General features: G+C 40.4%; 2 protein-coding genes across 17 annotated transcripts in view; one reads left to right on the top strand and one right to left on the bottom strand.

Moving 5' to 3' along the window:
• The window catches only part of CLCN3 (chloride voltage-gated channel 3), a 50,028-nt gene extending 45,664 nt beyond the window's left edge, over nucleotides 1-4,364 (top strand). For 13 of the 16 annotated variants that reach the window (XM_083755600.1, XM_083755588.1, XM_083755597.1 and 10 more), the window contains one exon: nucleotides 534-4,364. In XM_083755600.1, the coding sequence (XP_083611726.1) occupies nucleotides 534-624 (91 nt within the window). In that variant the 3' untranslated portion in view covers nucleotides 625-4,364. Of the gene's footprint in view, nucleotides 1-508 lie in introns of all 16 variants that reach the window. The other 3 variants (XM_083755591.1, XM_083755592.1, XM_083755595.1) reach the window with 1 other exon arrangement.
• Nucleotides 4,365-5,848: 1,484 nt separating this feature from the next.
• HPF1 (histone PARylation factor 1) lies at nucleotides 5,849-15,600 on the bottom strand. Its single transcript, XM_083755908.1, has 8 exons — nucleotides 15,443-15,600; nucleotides 14,509-14,668; nucleotides 13,173-13,362; nucleotides 10,243-10,341; nucleotides 8,281-8,431; nucleotides 6,964-7,051; nucleotides 6,281-6,453; nucleotides 5,849-6,092 (listed from the first exon to the last, which is right to left on the bottom strand). The coding sequence occupies exons 1-8, from the start codon at nucleotides 15,566-15,568 to the stop codon at nucleotides 5,961-5,963; spliced, it is 1,119 nt and encodes a 372-aa protein (XP_083612034.1). The 5' UTR covers nucleotides 15,569-15,600; the 3' UTR covers nucleotides 5,849-5,960.
• Nucleotides 15,601-16,803: the final 1,203 nt, after the last annotated feature.

Genomic DNA, 16,803 nt, shown 5'->3' with positions numbered 1-16,803 from the left:
ATTTGAACCTGAAATAAATTAATCTGTGATCATCTCTTCTTCAAACATATGTGCAAGTGCTCTTATGAAGACACCCAAACCAATAGGTTATGCTGGACAGAGCCTCAAAATTGAACTGTCAAGCAATTTTGAGTCCAGCTATATTCAACCATAATTTCTTTTGGTAATGGGATCAGTATCACTTATTCACACGTTTGTTTTTTCTTTGTCCTCCTTTGTTACTTTTTTGTTGGCATATAATAATCAGCAACAAAAAAATAACTATTAGTGGGCACAGGCTTGGCTTTTCTTTACTTGGAAGTTGAAAACGGGTTACAGTTTAGTGACCACCCTCTTTAGTATCTTAGTACTGCTGTTGTTTTAAAGAAAATGATGGTTGCTTGATGGCAACAAAATGTGTTTCTTGGAATAAGAAAATCAGGCTTTACTGCACTCTGTTCCTGTCAACAAAAAGGATTTGGCTATAAAATTAGCTTGGCTATTTCTTCTGGCTCGTGTATTTAATTAGTCATCTTCTATGTGTCTCTTTCCAGGCGCCTCCTTGGCATCATAACAAAAAAAGATATCCTCCGTCATATGGCCCAGACGGCAAACCAAGACCCCGCATCAATAATGTTCAACTGAATTCAGTAACAGAGGAGAGAGAGGAAAGTGAAGAGGAGGTTCATTTGTTGAATAGCACAACACTTTAGCATGAGGCATTGTTTTGCAATGCAGGAGGAAAGCTGGATTTTGGGGGAAGCATGCCGCTGGAATTCAGGAGTTGATTTAGGAAAAAGCGCAGAGTTGGAAAAAGGATGGTCCTCACAGTAACAAAGAGGGTAGGAGCGAAGTTCTGCAATCTTGCACTGGATGCGTTCTAAGTTGCTAGATCAGCCATGATAGTGCAGTAACAAAGTTGTGTCAGAAGATGGAAGGCTCCATTCTGTACCCTGCTGCTTTAGCATTGAAGAAACTGATTACTAGTCCCTGTTTCTGGAGGGATCATTTTGAATTGAGCCATCTTTTGAATACTGGAAGATTTTGCCCTTTTTACCACAGACAATTGTTGTGTTAACTCATTAAGTGCATAGTTATTTATATCACCTCTTTACATTCCAAAAGAGCTTTTATTTCTCTCTCCTGAGCCCTAACAGAGCCTCTTTACAATTGATGTGCCCTTCTGAAATGGTAGTTTCTCATATTGAGATGTACTGTGACCTGCTGAGTTTGTTCACAAGAAGGAAGTATTTCTTGTGCCATTTAAACTTAAGAGATTGTATATCATGAAATTATTATGGCAGTTTTGATCTACTGCAACAGAAGCAGATTGAGCAGGTAAAATAACTTGTATGAAGCATGTTTGAAATCCTGTAGCTTTTGAGCTGCAGCTTAAACAGCCAAAACCTGTCTCAAAAAGAATGTTGTTGCAAGATGATAACATGACCTGGGCTTATGCAATTTTTTTGTATTAAAAACACTAAGGTATATACCAATGTTGTGCGGTGTAAGGAAAATACTGCTACTCTATTAAGAACAATTCTATATAAATGTGTCTGGTAACAACTGCATGCTCAAACACTGGAGTTTTCCTCCCCTGCCTCAGAATTACGACCCATCACTTTTTGTTCCCTGTTCCTACAAAAATGTAATCATATTTTGCACTAGATATACACTGATATTTGAGCATTATTTTATTTATATTTTTATGAATTAAAATATACTAAATAAAATTAGTTAACAGTGACAGTTAATTTTACCTTTATAATGTATTTTTTATACAGTAATTCAGAAACCTCCATGTGCAAAGATGGGTTAGGCAAAAGCTTATCAGTGGGGGAAGTGTTTAATATTTCTTTATAATGCAGTCTGCCACTTGATTGATGGCCATAATCTTAAATTACTGTTTGTTTTTAAACAAAGCAGAAATAATGGACCCAACATTTGTAAATAATGCAGGATTTAAAAACAATTATTTTAATTATAAACCTGTTATTGTTTTGATTTTGATTTTCAATAGCTTTAGAACATAACTGCTGACGTGATAATTCAGTTTTTCAAGTAACAATTGATTCCTACTGCAACTATGTCGGGTTTAAATCCTATCCACAATAGATATAATTTACTGGAACATTTTTTGTCTCAATTTCTGGGTTGTATCCATTTGGTGTCCCTCAGTTGAGAAAAAGCTCTTGGATGCAGCAGAGTCTTGCCTGAGTGGAAGGGGGATCAAAGCGATCTTTGATGACTTGGCCATTATCTTGCAGCCCCCTGCACCACTCTCCACATTGTTCTAATGGTCTTCTGGAGGCAGGTTGTAGGAGGAAAGGGAAATCACTGAAGTTTGCCCCAATGTCTGTTCTGTTGATGGAAGCACTCGCTGGATCAAAGAGCCTTCTTTCAGCAGCAGGACACCAATAATATACAGTCCTTTGTATCTGGAATGTCTACACTGTATTCTACACAAAACATCACTACCACAGTAGCCTGGTTCGCACAACATCCTCTTTCTCCCTGGTCCTTTTTGCTGCTTCAGTGAGCCAAGTCAACGTTTGGCTTAGTATGTTAGCCTTGGGAGCAGCTCATGGTCAGTGAGAAGAGAGCTTAACCATGAGGCCCAGTTGCACAAGATGCTTAGCCAAAGTTTGGCTTAGCTCGCAGCAGCAAAAAGGACTGGGAAAGGATCAAGGAGGCTGCAGGCTGTGAGCTGCTCTGGGAGCACAGTCTAGTTAAGCCAAACTTTGGTTTATCATGTGTGAATCAGGCCAAAGACTGGGAGGTGTTACTTTGAGGGTTTTGACCATAAAAAAACTGAAACGTAAATGGGACAGTTAGAGATGTGACTGGCAGGTGAACATTCCAGAGCATCACATCTCCTGATTGCGAGGGCATTTACATTGGCTTTTCAAGCATTATGGGTGAACATGAAACTGTCAGAATGATTGAGGGCTGTGTGGTAAACTGTTTGCACAGTGTAGCACCTGACTTTGCCCAGTAATCCCCTACCTCACTTGATAAGCCCATTTGGAAACACTGAAAATTCACAGGTGTGTGTAAGGTAGCCAGGGAAGCATCTTTTCATAAAAAGAACCAGGTGCCCTACATACTGCATATATGTTTGTGTAACACCAGGTGTGTTTGTGTGTCTCAGGCCCGTTGCCTGAGTAAGCTCTTTTTTATTTGCAAATCATTTGACACTAGAGTATCTGTCTGAGGAAAACATGTTCCAAAGGAATACCAGAGTAAATTTGGTGAAGTCGGTAGGAATGCAACTAAGAACTGTAAACAAGTGCTTTGCTAAGTGGTCCAAATACTAATAATTGTTTAGGCGTAGCTTTTAAAATCTATAGATTAATATTTCCTTGCAGTGCCTAATTGGCCAATGTGATTTAGAAATTCTTTGAAGCTTTGCTTTGAACTCTGAGCTGAACCTTTGCCAAAGCTATACTTTTTGGCACAGTACATTGGGCTGAATCCAAAAATTACCAGCCTTTGATGGGAGCCCCCTGTCAGAGAAAGGGAAACTTTGGGTCCAAGCTATTGTTTTTTTAAAATTGGTAGTAATGAGACCTTTATTTATTTACTTGCCTGGGTATTAAACTGGAACACTTGTTCCCTTGGAGCCTTTTATTGTGTAAATCAGTGTTAACTGAACAGAATTTGTCTAATGTATAGACAAAGTTCAGAAGACTACTTATGATGCTTCTAACACTTTCTTTAAAAAACTCTTTTGCCCTGGTTCTTATCATGTGTATCTAAAATAAACTTACTTTCTCTAAGTAACATGCTTTAATTTGAAATCCTCCTGTCCTGTTCAGTATGAAACTTTCATATAGCTACTTGCTTTAACACGAGGTTTTTTTGGGTATAAATTCAGTGCCCTCAGACTAGCTGTTGCAGCATGAAGTGAAAAGATACTAATTCATGCCCCAGATCACTTACTTAAATGTTAAGACCTTCACATCTATACTGTGCCGATCTAATGCACTGTTTGCTGTTCTTACCTAAGTTTTCCTCACTAGCGCATGACAAGTTTGTTTGTCATGGTGCATTAAGAGACTCTGGAACTGAACTAAGTGTGCCTGTGCATTGCGCAAAAAAGCAGAGGGTATATACTAATGTAAAAATTTGCAGGGCCTTATTCAAGTTGAACAGGATGTGGTGTTTGAGGGTATCACCATCTTTGTTTTGTTTATAGCAGTTCAGTTGGTTCATGAATGCATAGTTTGTTAATCTGTGATATTTCCTAGACCTGTATTAAACATTAATCCTAATGTTTTTATTTATACTAGTGTGATATAGTTGCATATCATTACAGTAAAATAAAAAACCTATTACTGTGATGATTTCATTATAAAAATGTATTAAATTTTTCTGTATGACCATTTTGGTTTTGACTTTTTTCATTACTAAATTAATCATTGGCTATACAAAGTACATATGCATTTCTTTTATCCGAAGATTTGGGAGGTACTGTCAAACATACCAGAATGGAAGAATGTTAAAACACAGCTTTTTCCTTTCTTGCATTTGCTTAGTGAATGAGCAGAAAGAGCACAAACACAGTTTTTTAAGTGGAAGAACTAAACTGCAGATTGATCTAGCTCTATAATAATCAATTGTAAACTACCCTATTGTATTAGATTCCGGTCCTCCATTTTCTTCCACATAAACAAGGTTCAGGTGAAAACAAAAACCATGAGGCAAAACCTTGACTGTGACCAAAAGCAAAGTCAGCACAATGTCACAGAAATTCAGTAGAGTATTGTTACGTTAACACAATCTGCCACCAGTAACTTTTGTTTGTTGGAAAGGTATGCTAAACAATTATTTACTTGCTGCTCTGCCAAAAATGGCTTTTAGTAGCATTTGCCATCTGTTGAAGAAGAGGTTTTGTTGGCTGGATCTCTCCCTCCACCTGGCTTCCCCAAATTTTGTAGGTGTAAGCTTCTCGGCTTCTTCATTTGGGCCTCAACAGAGACTTGATTTTAAATTTAACTTTTTGTGAACCACTTGGGATAAGAGAGCAGAGTGTAAAACGTAAATAAAGTGACCAAAGAAAAAAGAACCACCAACTTTGTTCTGGCATTAAAGAACAATTTTTCTCTCTACCTTTTTTGCTTCCTCTGTGTGTGTATTCCAAAGTCTGATGGCAGTGAGTTTCTTTTTTAATAGACATGAGCTGCTTCGAGATAGTAATTGTCTAAAAAAGTAGGATAACCATATTAAGTAAATCATCAAATGTGAAAATGCAGGAATTTTGTTTATAGAATTGGTTTTGTTCTCTTGTCTGTAGCAAGCAAGTTTAACATATTTCTAACTCCTGATTGTAAGTTTTCTTCCTCCTGAAAGACTGGCTTGATTGATCCCTCGCCTTTACGGCATGTTTGCTGTCACCTCTGTAGTAGCCTAGTATTGCATATATAGCTTCTAACCAAGTTATTCAGAAGGCAGGTCTATGCCCACCTGCACTTGCTGAAGAATGGGTAGGAGTAACTGTGAAGGTAGTAGTTACAGATAGGTAGCCGTGTTGGTCTGTGTATCTGAAGAAGTGTGCATGCACACGAAAGCTCATACCAAGAACTAACTTAGTTGGTCTTTAAGGTGCTACTGGAAGGAACTTTTTTTGTGAAGGTAGTAGAAACTCAGCTGCTCAGGAAACATGGAAAGTAGGTTTTTCACCTCCCACCACCCCAGAACTCTCCTCATAGTCTACTGTATTTTTTAAAACAGCTTTTCTGCCATTGGAAGGCCACCTTATGGTTTGCAACCCATTATCTTATAATATTACAGTGTATGGCAACGCAGAGTGCAAAATGAAAGTGGAAATATAATTTGGATCCCCACCCCGGTCAATAAGCTGCTAATCTTTATCAAAACAAGTTTATTTATCTCACATAGAAACTACACCAGTTCAGTACCAAAAAACAAGAAAATACCCCGAAACAAGGCAACTCAATGCTTCACTTAATGACACTATTTCATGCTGCAAGCTGGTCTATGTTCTCTTCTTTCCTATTAGCTAAATGAGCTTCAATGATTTCTGCAAACAGATTCCTCTTCAGCAAGTTGTAAGCAAGAGGCAGCAACTGGCCAACAATCTTGTGAAAATACTAGAAAAGATTAAAAGAACGCATTATCTCACTGAAATTGATATTACACACTCATACTGTTTTTCATGTCAAACATTTCCTCAGTTTCCTGTATAGTTAGTTTCACAAGCTGCTTGGTTGAGCTCATTTGTTCTTTCTGTTCATTCACAAAACGAATGAGTTTCTGCAGAGAAAATTATTTTACTTACATGTGACCCATAGCAGAAGAGGTCTATTCCCAGTTCATATCCCATTCCATAGTCACATTCATCATTAGCAAACTGAACAAAAGTTAGCATTTCCTGAATAGGGGCAAAGGCTTTCAGTCTCTGGTCATCATTGGGAGCATCTACAACGGCTTTACAGATTCTTTTGAGACTAGCTGCAGAGGAAAGTTCACATGAGAACTAAATTGGAACAAGTTTCCTTTATCATTCAGTTTTATCTGTTTTGCTGTATGTTGCCTAGGATTCCTCAGAATAACAGAGATTTCCCAATAAGACTATCAGTAATGGCAGACAGGTTGCTCATTAGTGATCACCACAGCTATGGAATTAGACTCTGACACTCCCACTAGTGAAAGGGGTTGTTAAGCAAATTTTTGCCAGTTCCCCCTCCCTGCAGCCCTTGTCATGACCTCTCACATTATTCTATAAGGTCACCCAAGGAGAGGAGAACCAGAAAAATTGACCGTTCCCTACTTCATGTGGGAGCATCTCATGGGTGGAATTACAGTCAGGGAATACTTCTGCTACTAGGAGCAAAAGTCTGGATTCAACCTAACGTATAAATATTCATTTTCCCCCCAAGACTTCAGTATATAAATGCACTCTTACTAATAGCAAAATTCAATTTTCTTTTTCTAAGAACAAAAACACTAGAATTAATTTACCATTTGTTTCAGGAAGCTCTCTGTACCCAACATCATTCTTATCTATGGGGACAACCAGACCAGCTCCATGAAATGTCTTGGTTACTACCTGTATTGAAAAGAGAAAGAGACAAATACAATTAAGCTTAGGCCTGTCAAACTACATGGAACCACATCTGAATTAAAATATTAATTCTGCATCTATTCAAAGACTTGTTATTTTTCTAGAAGTATTTACATTTAAGTGAATTATTAACCAGCCTTTAAAACCTTTTGTACCAAAGTAGACAGCTCCCTACCTTTTTGTGCGACAGCAATGATTATAGAGCATTGCTCAGTGTTCCTTGCTGCTCATCCGTGTAATCTTCTGGAGCACTAAGACAATCCATTGAAAACAGTGCTCCACCTCCTTCCTCTTGAAGTGGTGATTCCATTGGGAAAAGACAGAGAAGCCAGTTCCATTGGAGGTTACCACCACAAGGTACCTACAATGTTTTGAATTGGCTGTTTCTCAAGGAATCCCCTCTTTGAGGCTGTTCAGCTGTTTCCTGATTAACTGGGGGAAAGGGGAATTTATAACTTGCTCCTGTCTTTCCCAAATTAAAGATTTTTAAAGATAGAAATGTTCTGAAAATTCAGTTCAATATGAACAGAATTTGCACCTGTCATTCCAAAACATAGACTGTTGCACAAGTAACTGGTATTCTGGCTGCTTAAGGTAACACTTTTCCATCTATAGCCTATAGCTGGTGAACATAGTTTAGTTACAGTTAACATATTTGGACAAACATATCTGATACTATTCTAAATCCATGTTTTAGAATTAAGTCTTAATCTATGTCATTCCTGATTTGTTTGGTTTCTGGGTTGAGCTTGAGATACTTCCTTCTATGTCCTCCATATTGTTTCTGCTTGTTCTGTTATTTAAGTTCTTTGGATCTTTAAAGTATACATTAGTGGTGATCTCATGTTTTGCCATGAAGAGAGTGTTGATGCTGTAATTTATATAAAAGGCATTGCTGTCAGATGCCATTAAGAATATGTTTCTGTGCTCTGAACATAATTTATTATGGCTCCTAAAACTTTAAAAATACCTACAGCCAAGCAATGCTTCGTATTTTATACCTTTCAACAACGATCAAACTTTAAGCATATGTAAAGCAACTCAACATTTTCTCATAGAAAAAAGGTGATTAAAATATTGAGAATTTATTTCCTAGGATAAGTTACCTTGTAAACTTACAGAAAATTAACACAAGCTGGCCTTGAGCAGGAAAAAAAAGGAACGGGCCTATACATTAGAGTTCTTTATTAATCTAGAAAGAAATCAAGCCATACTTTCTTGTCTCTCTGTTTCATCTTCATGGTTTTTTGCTCAAGCAAGTAACCAAGTTCTTTTGCTGTTTTGGTTAGTTTTTCATCTATATCTTTCAGAATGCTGATTTTCTTTTTGTCCGTCAATTCCTTAAGCCTTTTGGACAAAAATAATCTGAAACAAAAAGAAAACCTAGTGTTACATGCATCATCCACTTTTCGTTGTAACAGGAATGAGGAACCTGGGACATGTCGTTGGGACTCCATTAGCTTAGATTGATTATGAGGGATGAAGGGTGTTGGAGTCCAACAACATCTGGAGAGCCTCAGGTTCCCTAGCCCTGCTCTAGAATGATAAAAGCATGGAAAGTTTTCTTAAGTCTTCCAAAGAATCTAGCATGGATTTAATCAGCAAAGCAAAACATAGTAATTAATAAATGAATGAATGAATGTTTAACTTTGACTTTTAACTAACTTTAGCTGTAAATATTCCAAAGGACTACTTTGGTGTCAGGCTTGGTGCTGAGAGACAGGCTTTTGAAATGATCACAAGTGCCTCCTAGGGGAAGCAGCAATTAAGTGAGACTATAACCTCTCCCAAAGGATTTTATTAAGTCTTGCTCACTGATTAAACAGCTGTATTTATGGATTACTAGCCACCACGTAATTACTTCATGTGGAAATGCTCACATGATCACTTTTAAAAGTAGTATCAATGTACAAAGATCACATCAAAATAGTCCCACAATCAGCCCTTTCAATTGATCTGCCAGAATATGGATTATTCAATAGACTAGGTGTTGTTTTGTACTGTCACACAAGGTAGAAGTTTCAACAAGCAAGTTGTCTCAACTCAAGAAACAGACAAAAACAACAGCTGCATGGGGAATCTTGATTTCAGTCTTGATTTAGTTACTGGCTTTTTAAACTAAGTTTACAATTTTGCTTCCGTTTTATTTTAGTCAAAAAGAAAAACACATTCAATATGTGCAAACTGAACAGGTCATAGTACATTAATCAACTCCTTTATTATGCATAATTTTCAATAAAACTACTGAACTGGATGGCTGAAAGTATTTCTGAGCTAACAATTGGAAAATGTATAAGGTGTTTACGAAGAGTAATGACTTGAAAATGATAACTCAAAGGCAGCCTCCAATATTGCTATTGAAGCAGAAACTTGGCTATAAATGACGGCTGTTATTTCCCTCCACCACCCATCCTAGACTGCTAAGAATCATAATATGAACAATATATACAGGGTATATAGAAAACTTTGATAGGAAAGTGATTACCTTCTTGCTTTTTAAAGTGTTTAGGAAATTTTGCTAGCTTACAATAATCAGAAAAAAATCAAGTGTAATGTTCACAAAAGCTGAAACACACAGCTATACAAGAGCAACTGGCAAGAAACTAACAGATACAAGATACTGTATCTAGTCACAAGTAAGCCTCATTGTATAATTGTGACTCATTCCCTAGGTAAGAATGTGTAGGATTGCACACTACATGTCATTGGAGTGCCCAAATTAGAAATTCTGTGAACCAAACTAGGTAAGCCATATGATTGGTCTCCCACCATTTTTTACAAAAACTGAAATGGAGCTTCCAGAGGACAAGTAGGTATACCAAAGCTTATGATACAGCAGTTAGGATATATTGCACCCCACACTAGTCTTGTGGCAAATGCAGGAGAAATTGTTCAGGAGGGCAAGAGGCACTTTAGACGGATCCAAGTAAATAGGTACCTTTTCCGTTCCATGAAGAAACATAGCTGTGGTGCAAGTTTTATTGGAAAATGGCTTGTGGGTAAATATCTGAACATATACAAACACTGCTCTAGTCAAATTTGCACTTGCCCTGCAACTACATTTCAGTTTTTAAAAAACAACCAGCATAAACATAGAAATTGCTCTCCTGTCTCATCTAATTTGGTCCAGATTCATGTTTGCTTTTAATCCAGGAGTTGAAAGTATTAAATCTTACTTTACAGCAGCAAAGACATTGTCACCAACTTGAGAAATTGTGCAGCCCTTCTTGGCTTCATTTTCACCAACCCACACAGGCAGTTCATCCGGCATATCCCTAAAAATTCACATACAATGTTCTGAAGTTAAACATATTACATCAGTATTCTCTGTGGTGTTACAAAGAGAATCCAGATTGTTCCCAACCAAAAATAGTATTTATAAAAGTGATAGCATGAGTTCTTATGTTTCTCTGAGGATTGTTCAATAGCCTCTCAAATTTTCACTCTGTGAGTAGGAAATTTAATTTCTTCATAACTTATACTTAAGATTTTAGACTGCTGTGACCCAGTCAAGGCAGAAACATATTAGAATGGGCTTTAAAAGTGTACTGAATTTTTTAAAAACTTCAAAAAATTGACAATATTTTTTAGCATGTTCATGCTGCAACCCTATACTTGTAAATCCTACTGTGTTCAATGGTTCTTACTCCCCAATAAGTGTGTTTAGGATCCTAGCCTTAAATTTGTATACTGAATTTAAACTGTATATAGATTACACCTAGGGACCCTAAACACACTTTTATTGGGTTAAACACACTTATCCAATTTAAACAGTAAATCAAGAATTCAAACCTACAGGTTGAAAATGGCCTTCCTGCCTATGCTTGCCATAAGAATTAATCAACAAGTAAGCAAGATTTCTCAGGTGGTTTTCATTTGCCTAAATTAATGTATGGAGCCACCTGCTGGATAAATTTATTTCTTTATTATGAATGAGTAAGTTCCCAAAGTTCCATATAAACAGTTCACAGATAATAATAATTTATTTTTACTCCGCCCATCTGCCTGGGCCTCCCCAGCCACTCTGGGTGGCTCCCAACAGGATATTAAAAACACAATAAAACATCAAACATTAAAGACTTCCCTTCCTTGTCCTATGGGATATTTTTGTATGCCAACATGAGACTACAGAAAACAATAAAAAAATTACCGTGAAAATCCCTGAAACGAGAAGTAATCGACTATAGAATAACATTTTTTTAAAAAACTAGAATTAAACAAAGACTTTACGAGATGCCGGCTACAAAACTCGTTTCACTGAACTAATCAGTTTCATCAGAAGGAAATAAAGAAATTATAAGACTTCCCTTTCTTGTCCTATGGGATGCTTTTGTATGCCAACATGAGACTACAGGCTGATTACAAAATTTGGCATGGACATGAGAGCTTCTGAAAACATTCAGTGAAACTTTGCATAGAAAATGTATGTATATGGAAACAGCCTATGCAGACAAGATTGCTAGATGCAATATTTATTGGGAACTGCCTCCCCTGCCCAATTATATGGACAACACATTCTGATATCACTTTTCCACCTGTAGACACATATGGGTGAAATATTATAATTAAAATGGCCACACACTGTGCTGGAATTGGTCCTTGGCCTCATATCCTATTCTGGGTAGAGCTACTTGAAAGTAATAATCAGCAGTGCCTAATGTATGTTTTAAGGCAATGACAGGAATAGAAGTGCTAGAATAAGTACCGTATTTTTCGCTCTATAACACGCACCCGACCATAACACGCACATAGTTTTTAGAGGAGGAAAACAAGAAAAAAAATATTCTAAATGAAACAGTGGATGTATGATTTTTGTGGTTCATGCTGTGGCCACAGACATGTGATCTGACAGTGAGTTTGGAGTAGCCCAATGCAAAAATCCTGAGGATCCATGTGGATCCATGCTTTGTAACCACATTTTTGCACCACTGTGACCCTAGGCAACAGTGGGTGCGTGATTTTTTTGGTGCAAGATGTAGCCATGGACATGCTATGTGATCTGATGGTGAATTTGGGGTGACCCAATGCAAAAATCTGAGGGTCCATGTGGATCCGTGCTTTGTAACCACGTTTTTGCACCACTGTGACCCTAGGCAACAGTGGGTGCGTGATTTTTTTGGTGCAAGATGTAGCCATGAACATGCTATGTGATCTGATGATGAATTTGGGGTGATCCAATGCAAAAATCCTGAGGATCCATGTGGATCCGTGCTTTGTAACCACGTTTTTGCACCATTGTGGCCCCAGGCCACAGTGGGTGCGTGATTTTTTTGGTGCAGGCTGTAGCCACGGACATGCTATGTTATCTGATGGTGAATTTGGGGTGACCCAGTGCAAAGATCCTGTGGATCCATGCTTTGTAACCACGTTTTTGCACCATTGCAGCCCCAGGCAACAGTGGGTGCGTGATTTTTTTGGTACAGACTGTAGCCATGGACATGTAATGTGATCTGATGGTGAATTTGGGGTGACCCAATGCAAAAATCCTGAGGATCCATGTGGATCCCTGCTTTGTCACCACGTTTTAAATGGGGAGGGAAGGAAAAACACAGAAGGGACAAGAAGCACAAGAGGGGTGTGCGGAGAAGCAGCTGGCTAAGAATGCAGGGGAGGAGTTTAACGGGGTGGGGGGGGAGAAAAGGAAGGCAAAAGTCCCCCCCCCAAGCCAGCCCTCTCTCTCTCTCCCCCACCTGCATGTTTTTCGGAGGTGGTGGGCTGGAGCCTGCACGCAGTGTGACTAGGAAAGAATTAGAAGGAAGGACTCGATCCTTTCCTTAACCCTCTGCTTGCCAGGAGGGCAGGGGATTCCCTGCTCTTTGTTGAGTTTGAGCAAACGCAGCAACAGAAGCGGGAGGGCAGTAAGACCCTGAGGCAGAATGCAGGAAAGCAGCAGCTTCCGCCTTCCCTCCGTCCGCCCGCCCGATCTTATTTTTGCCTGATTTTTGCCTATTTTTGCCCCTGCGCTCCAGCGAGTCAGCTCCAGGGACCACACATTCGCTCAATAACACGCACAGACATTTCCCCTTACTTTTTAGGAGAAAAAATCTGCGTGTTATAGAGCGAAATTTACGGTAAAATCTTTTTCCAAGGTAGATACATTACTTACCTAAAATATCCCATATGATACTGCATTTTGCTGTCTCCAGTAAGGATAGTCTGGAATTCAGGAGGATCATAAAAAAACCTCCAGTGAAGATTGAAGTTCACATCTGCTGATCTATTTGTCTTTTTATGTTTTCCAGCAAGAATGTCATAAGGTCCAACTAGCTGAAGTCCAATGCTTGATTTAAGTGCATCTATGAAATGTATTTAAAAATTCATTTTAAAAATAGCACAAAAGCATAAAATATGTTGTTTTATGCTCCTGGAGAAAGATCTAAGCCAGAAAAGCCCTATTTAACTTTTTAAATGACTTTATTTAAAGAAGCTCTTCTTTGCCCCATATTAAAGGTAAAGGTAAAGGTACCCCTGCCCGTACGGGCCAGTCTTGCCAGACTCTGGGGTTGTGCGCCCATCTCACTCAAGAGGCCAGGGGCCAGCGCTGTCCGAAGACACTTCCGGGTCACGTGGCCAGCGTGACATCGCTGCTCTGGCGCGCCAGAGCTGCACACGGAAACGCCGTTTACCTTCCCGCTAGAAAGCGGTCCCTATTTATCTACTTGCACCCGAGGGAGCTTTCGAACTGCTAGGTTGGCAGGCGCTGGGACTGAGCAACGGGAGCGCACCCCGCCGCGGGGATTCGAACCGCCGACCTTTCGATCGGCAAGCCCTAGGCGCTGAGGCTTTTACCCACAGCGCCACCCGCGTCCCTTGCCCCATATTAATGCAACTCTAATTGAGGTGCATTTCTCCCTTCTCAGGTCAATAAAATGATGTTCCATCTACCTAGAGAAGAGCTGCATGCACAGTACACATTTCTAATCCTAAATAATGTTTCATAAGTAAATAAATAAATAAAATGAAGAGGAGGGGAGAGGAATAAAGACTTTCTAGCTCAAACTCTAGGCGGAGACAAAAACTTTTAATGCTTTGCCTATGTGTACAACTGTTGGTTGCTATAATATCTTCTCATCACAGTCCAATCCTAAACAAATAACACAGAAATATGTCCCACTAAAATCAACAGTTCCATCTTATGCTTTTAGGATCAAAACACTAAAGTGAGGACAATAACAATGTCCATGACCTGCACTGACACTGGAAGGTTCATGGGAAAGTGTGACATTTTACATAGGTGTATGTCTGGGGAAACAGTTTGTAGACTAGGTTTTTTTTTTAAAAAAAAGGTTCGCTGCAGTTGGGGCACTGAATTTGACTTTTAAATCCAAGCAAAGAGGAAATGTGAGAACTTCTCTTTTTGCTTTTGTTGCCAAAACGTCTCATCACCAAAGATGCTATTTAAAACAACAACAACACGGAAAAACCGGGTTTCCGGAACCCACCACATGGCTTGTCAGGATCCAGCTCCTCACAAAACTTCCAGAAACAATAGAAGTCTTCGGGCATCTGGAGCCGGTAGCAGCTTTCCACCTCTTGGCTTACATGGCTGGGGACGTCAGCTTCGCTGGAGCACCGCCTCTTCTTGACCTTCCCCTTTTCACACTAGTACCAGTGGACAGCAGATCAATTTTAATCCCACAGCCTGGGAAGAAGCAAGCTCACACACTCATGCTTTAGGAAGTTTTTTATGTTTGATATTTTAATTATTTGATGTTTTATTTTAATTATTTTGTTGGGAGCTTCCCGGAGTGGCTGGGGAAACCCAGCCAGATGGGTGGGGTATAAATATTATTAGTAGTAGTAGTAGTAGCACGCTGGAGGATTGGGAAGGAAGGGGCCTAAGAGGAAGGGGATTTGAATCCAGAGCTTGGTGCTTTGCCCTCTCAAAGAATCATAGCTGTCAACTTTTCCCTTTTCTTGCGAGGAATCCTATTCGGAATAAAGGAATTTCCCTTTAAAGAAAGGGAAACGTTGACAGCTATGCATAGAATTGTGGAGTTCGAAGGGACCTTGAGGAGGATCATGTAGTCCAACCCCCTGCAGTGCAGGAACAAGCAGCTGTCCCATACAGGGACCGCACCTGAGACCTTGGGTGTGATCAGCGCCGCCCACTGAGCTCGGAGGAGGCTCTTCTAGGGGCAACCCCATCTCTGCCAGGCCCAGCGGAAGGCGTTGAGGGGGGCGCCCGGCAACACCTCCCGCCCCCGTCGCCTCCTGAGGCGCCTCAGGGAGGGAGACGCGCTCCTCGTCGCGGAGCCCAAACCACCCCCCGCCCCGCCTGGAAGAGGAGCCGGGCGGCACAAAGGAGGCTGGTCCCCACCACCGCCACCCGGTTCTCCTGCGTAATGTGCGCGTCTATCGGGCCTGCCGACTGACCTGCTCCTGCGCAGCCGCCGCTCCGGGCCTCCTCTTCCCGCCTCCAGTCATTTTGCCGCCCGACGCCGCAACATCTCGCCGTTTGCCGCCGTGAGGCTTCCCGATGCCCCGGCCCCGTGACGTCATCGCGCAAAGGCCTCTGGGTCGGCCGAAGGGCGCGCGGGAGGCGGGGGGAGAATTTAAGCGCCGCGCGCGCCGGGGTTGTTTTTTATTCTTTGCTGCGCGCGTCTAAGTGTAAATCCACCTGCATTTGGGAGGGGTTTGGGTCCCCACCCCCCGCGTGGCTCCTGCATTTATTTATTTCTTTTTTTTTTTGTATACAAACACGTCCATTGCAGCATAAGCAGCTGCAAGGCGAGCTTGGGTTTGTTTGCTTGTTTTTTTGCAAGAGGCGCGCGAGCCCCGACAACTCTCGGATACGGCAATGAGGAACGGGGGCTGCAGTTCGGCGCTTGCTTTTTACTCGGGAGTAAGCAGCCCTGAACTGAAGGGGACTTGCTTCAGAGGAAATGCACGACCGGGCTGGGATCTCAGAGCACGTGTTAGCTAGGCTAGGAAATCAAATCACCCTGGTATATATGTTGTGAACCGCCCTGAGATCTGCGGGCGAAGGGCGGTGTACAGATTTTAACAACAGCAAGAACCGTTGAACTGTTAATTGTGCAGTCCTGCCAGTGACGGATTTACGTATAAGCTAAACAAGCTATAGCTTAGGGCACCACTCTCTTGGAGGCCCCCCCAAAAATTAAAGAAAAAACACACCTGGATGTACATTTCCAAAATATAAGATAAAAAACAAATAAAATAAAACCTAGATAAAGCAACGGTGGCAAATGGCTTTAGATACCTATTAGATCCATAAATTACCATATGGCATATTATTGTTGTTTAGTCGTTTAGTCGTGTCCGACTCTTCGTGACCCCATGGACCAGAGCACACCAGGCCCTCCTGTCTTCCACTGCCTCCCGCAGTTTGCTCAGACTCATGAACACTGTCCGACCTTTGTTGGCAAGGTGATGTCTCTACTTTTTAAGATGCTACTGGAGGTAATGGGACCCTTTATATGTCCTGCTGTTCTTTGTCAACAACAAATTTGTCGCTGTTTTGTGTGTTGAATATATGCTATACATATTTGTATACATATATACACCTTGCCAACAAAGGTCCGTATAGTTAAAGCCATGGTTAAAGCCAGTAGTGATGTATGGAAGTGAGAGCTGGACCATCAAAAAGGCTGATCGCTGAAGAATTGATGCTTTGATTGAAAGAATGGAGGCTATTTCCCTAGTAAATATGTTTAGGAGCCGTGGACTATATTGACAATTTAACTCCCCTGAATTTTGGAGTGTGTGGTGTCCAC

The sequence above is a fragment of the Podarcis gaigeae genome, assembly GCF_964106915.1.
Source record: "Podarcis gaigeae genome assembly, chromosome: 9".
Taxonomy (NCBI): domain Eukaryota; kingdom Metazoa; phylum Chordata; class Lepidosauria; order Squamata; family Lacertidae; genus Podarcis; species Podarcis gaigeae.
The sequence above is the reverse complement of the archived record's forward strand: the minus strand, read 5'-3'. Positions and strand labels throughout refer to the sequence as shown.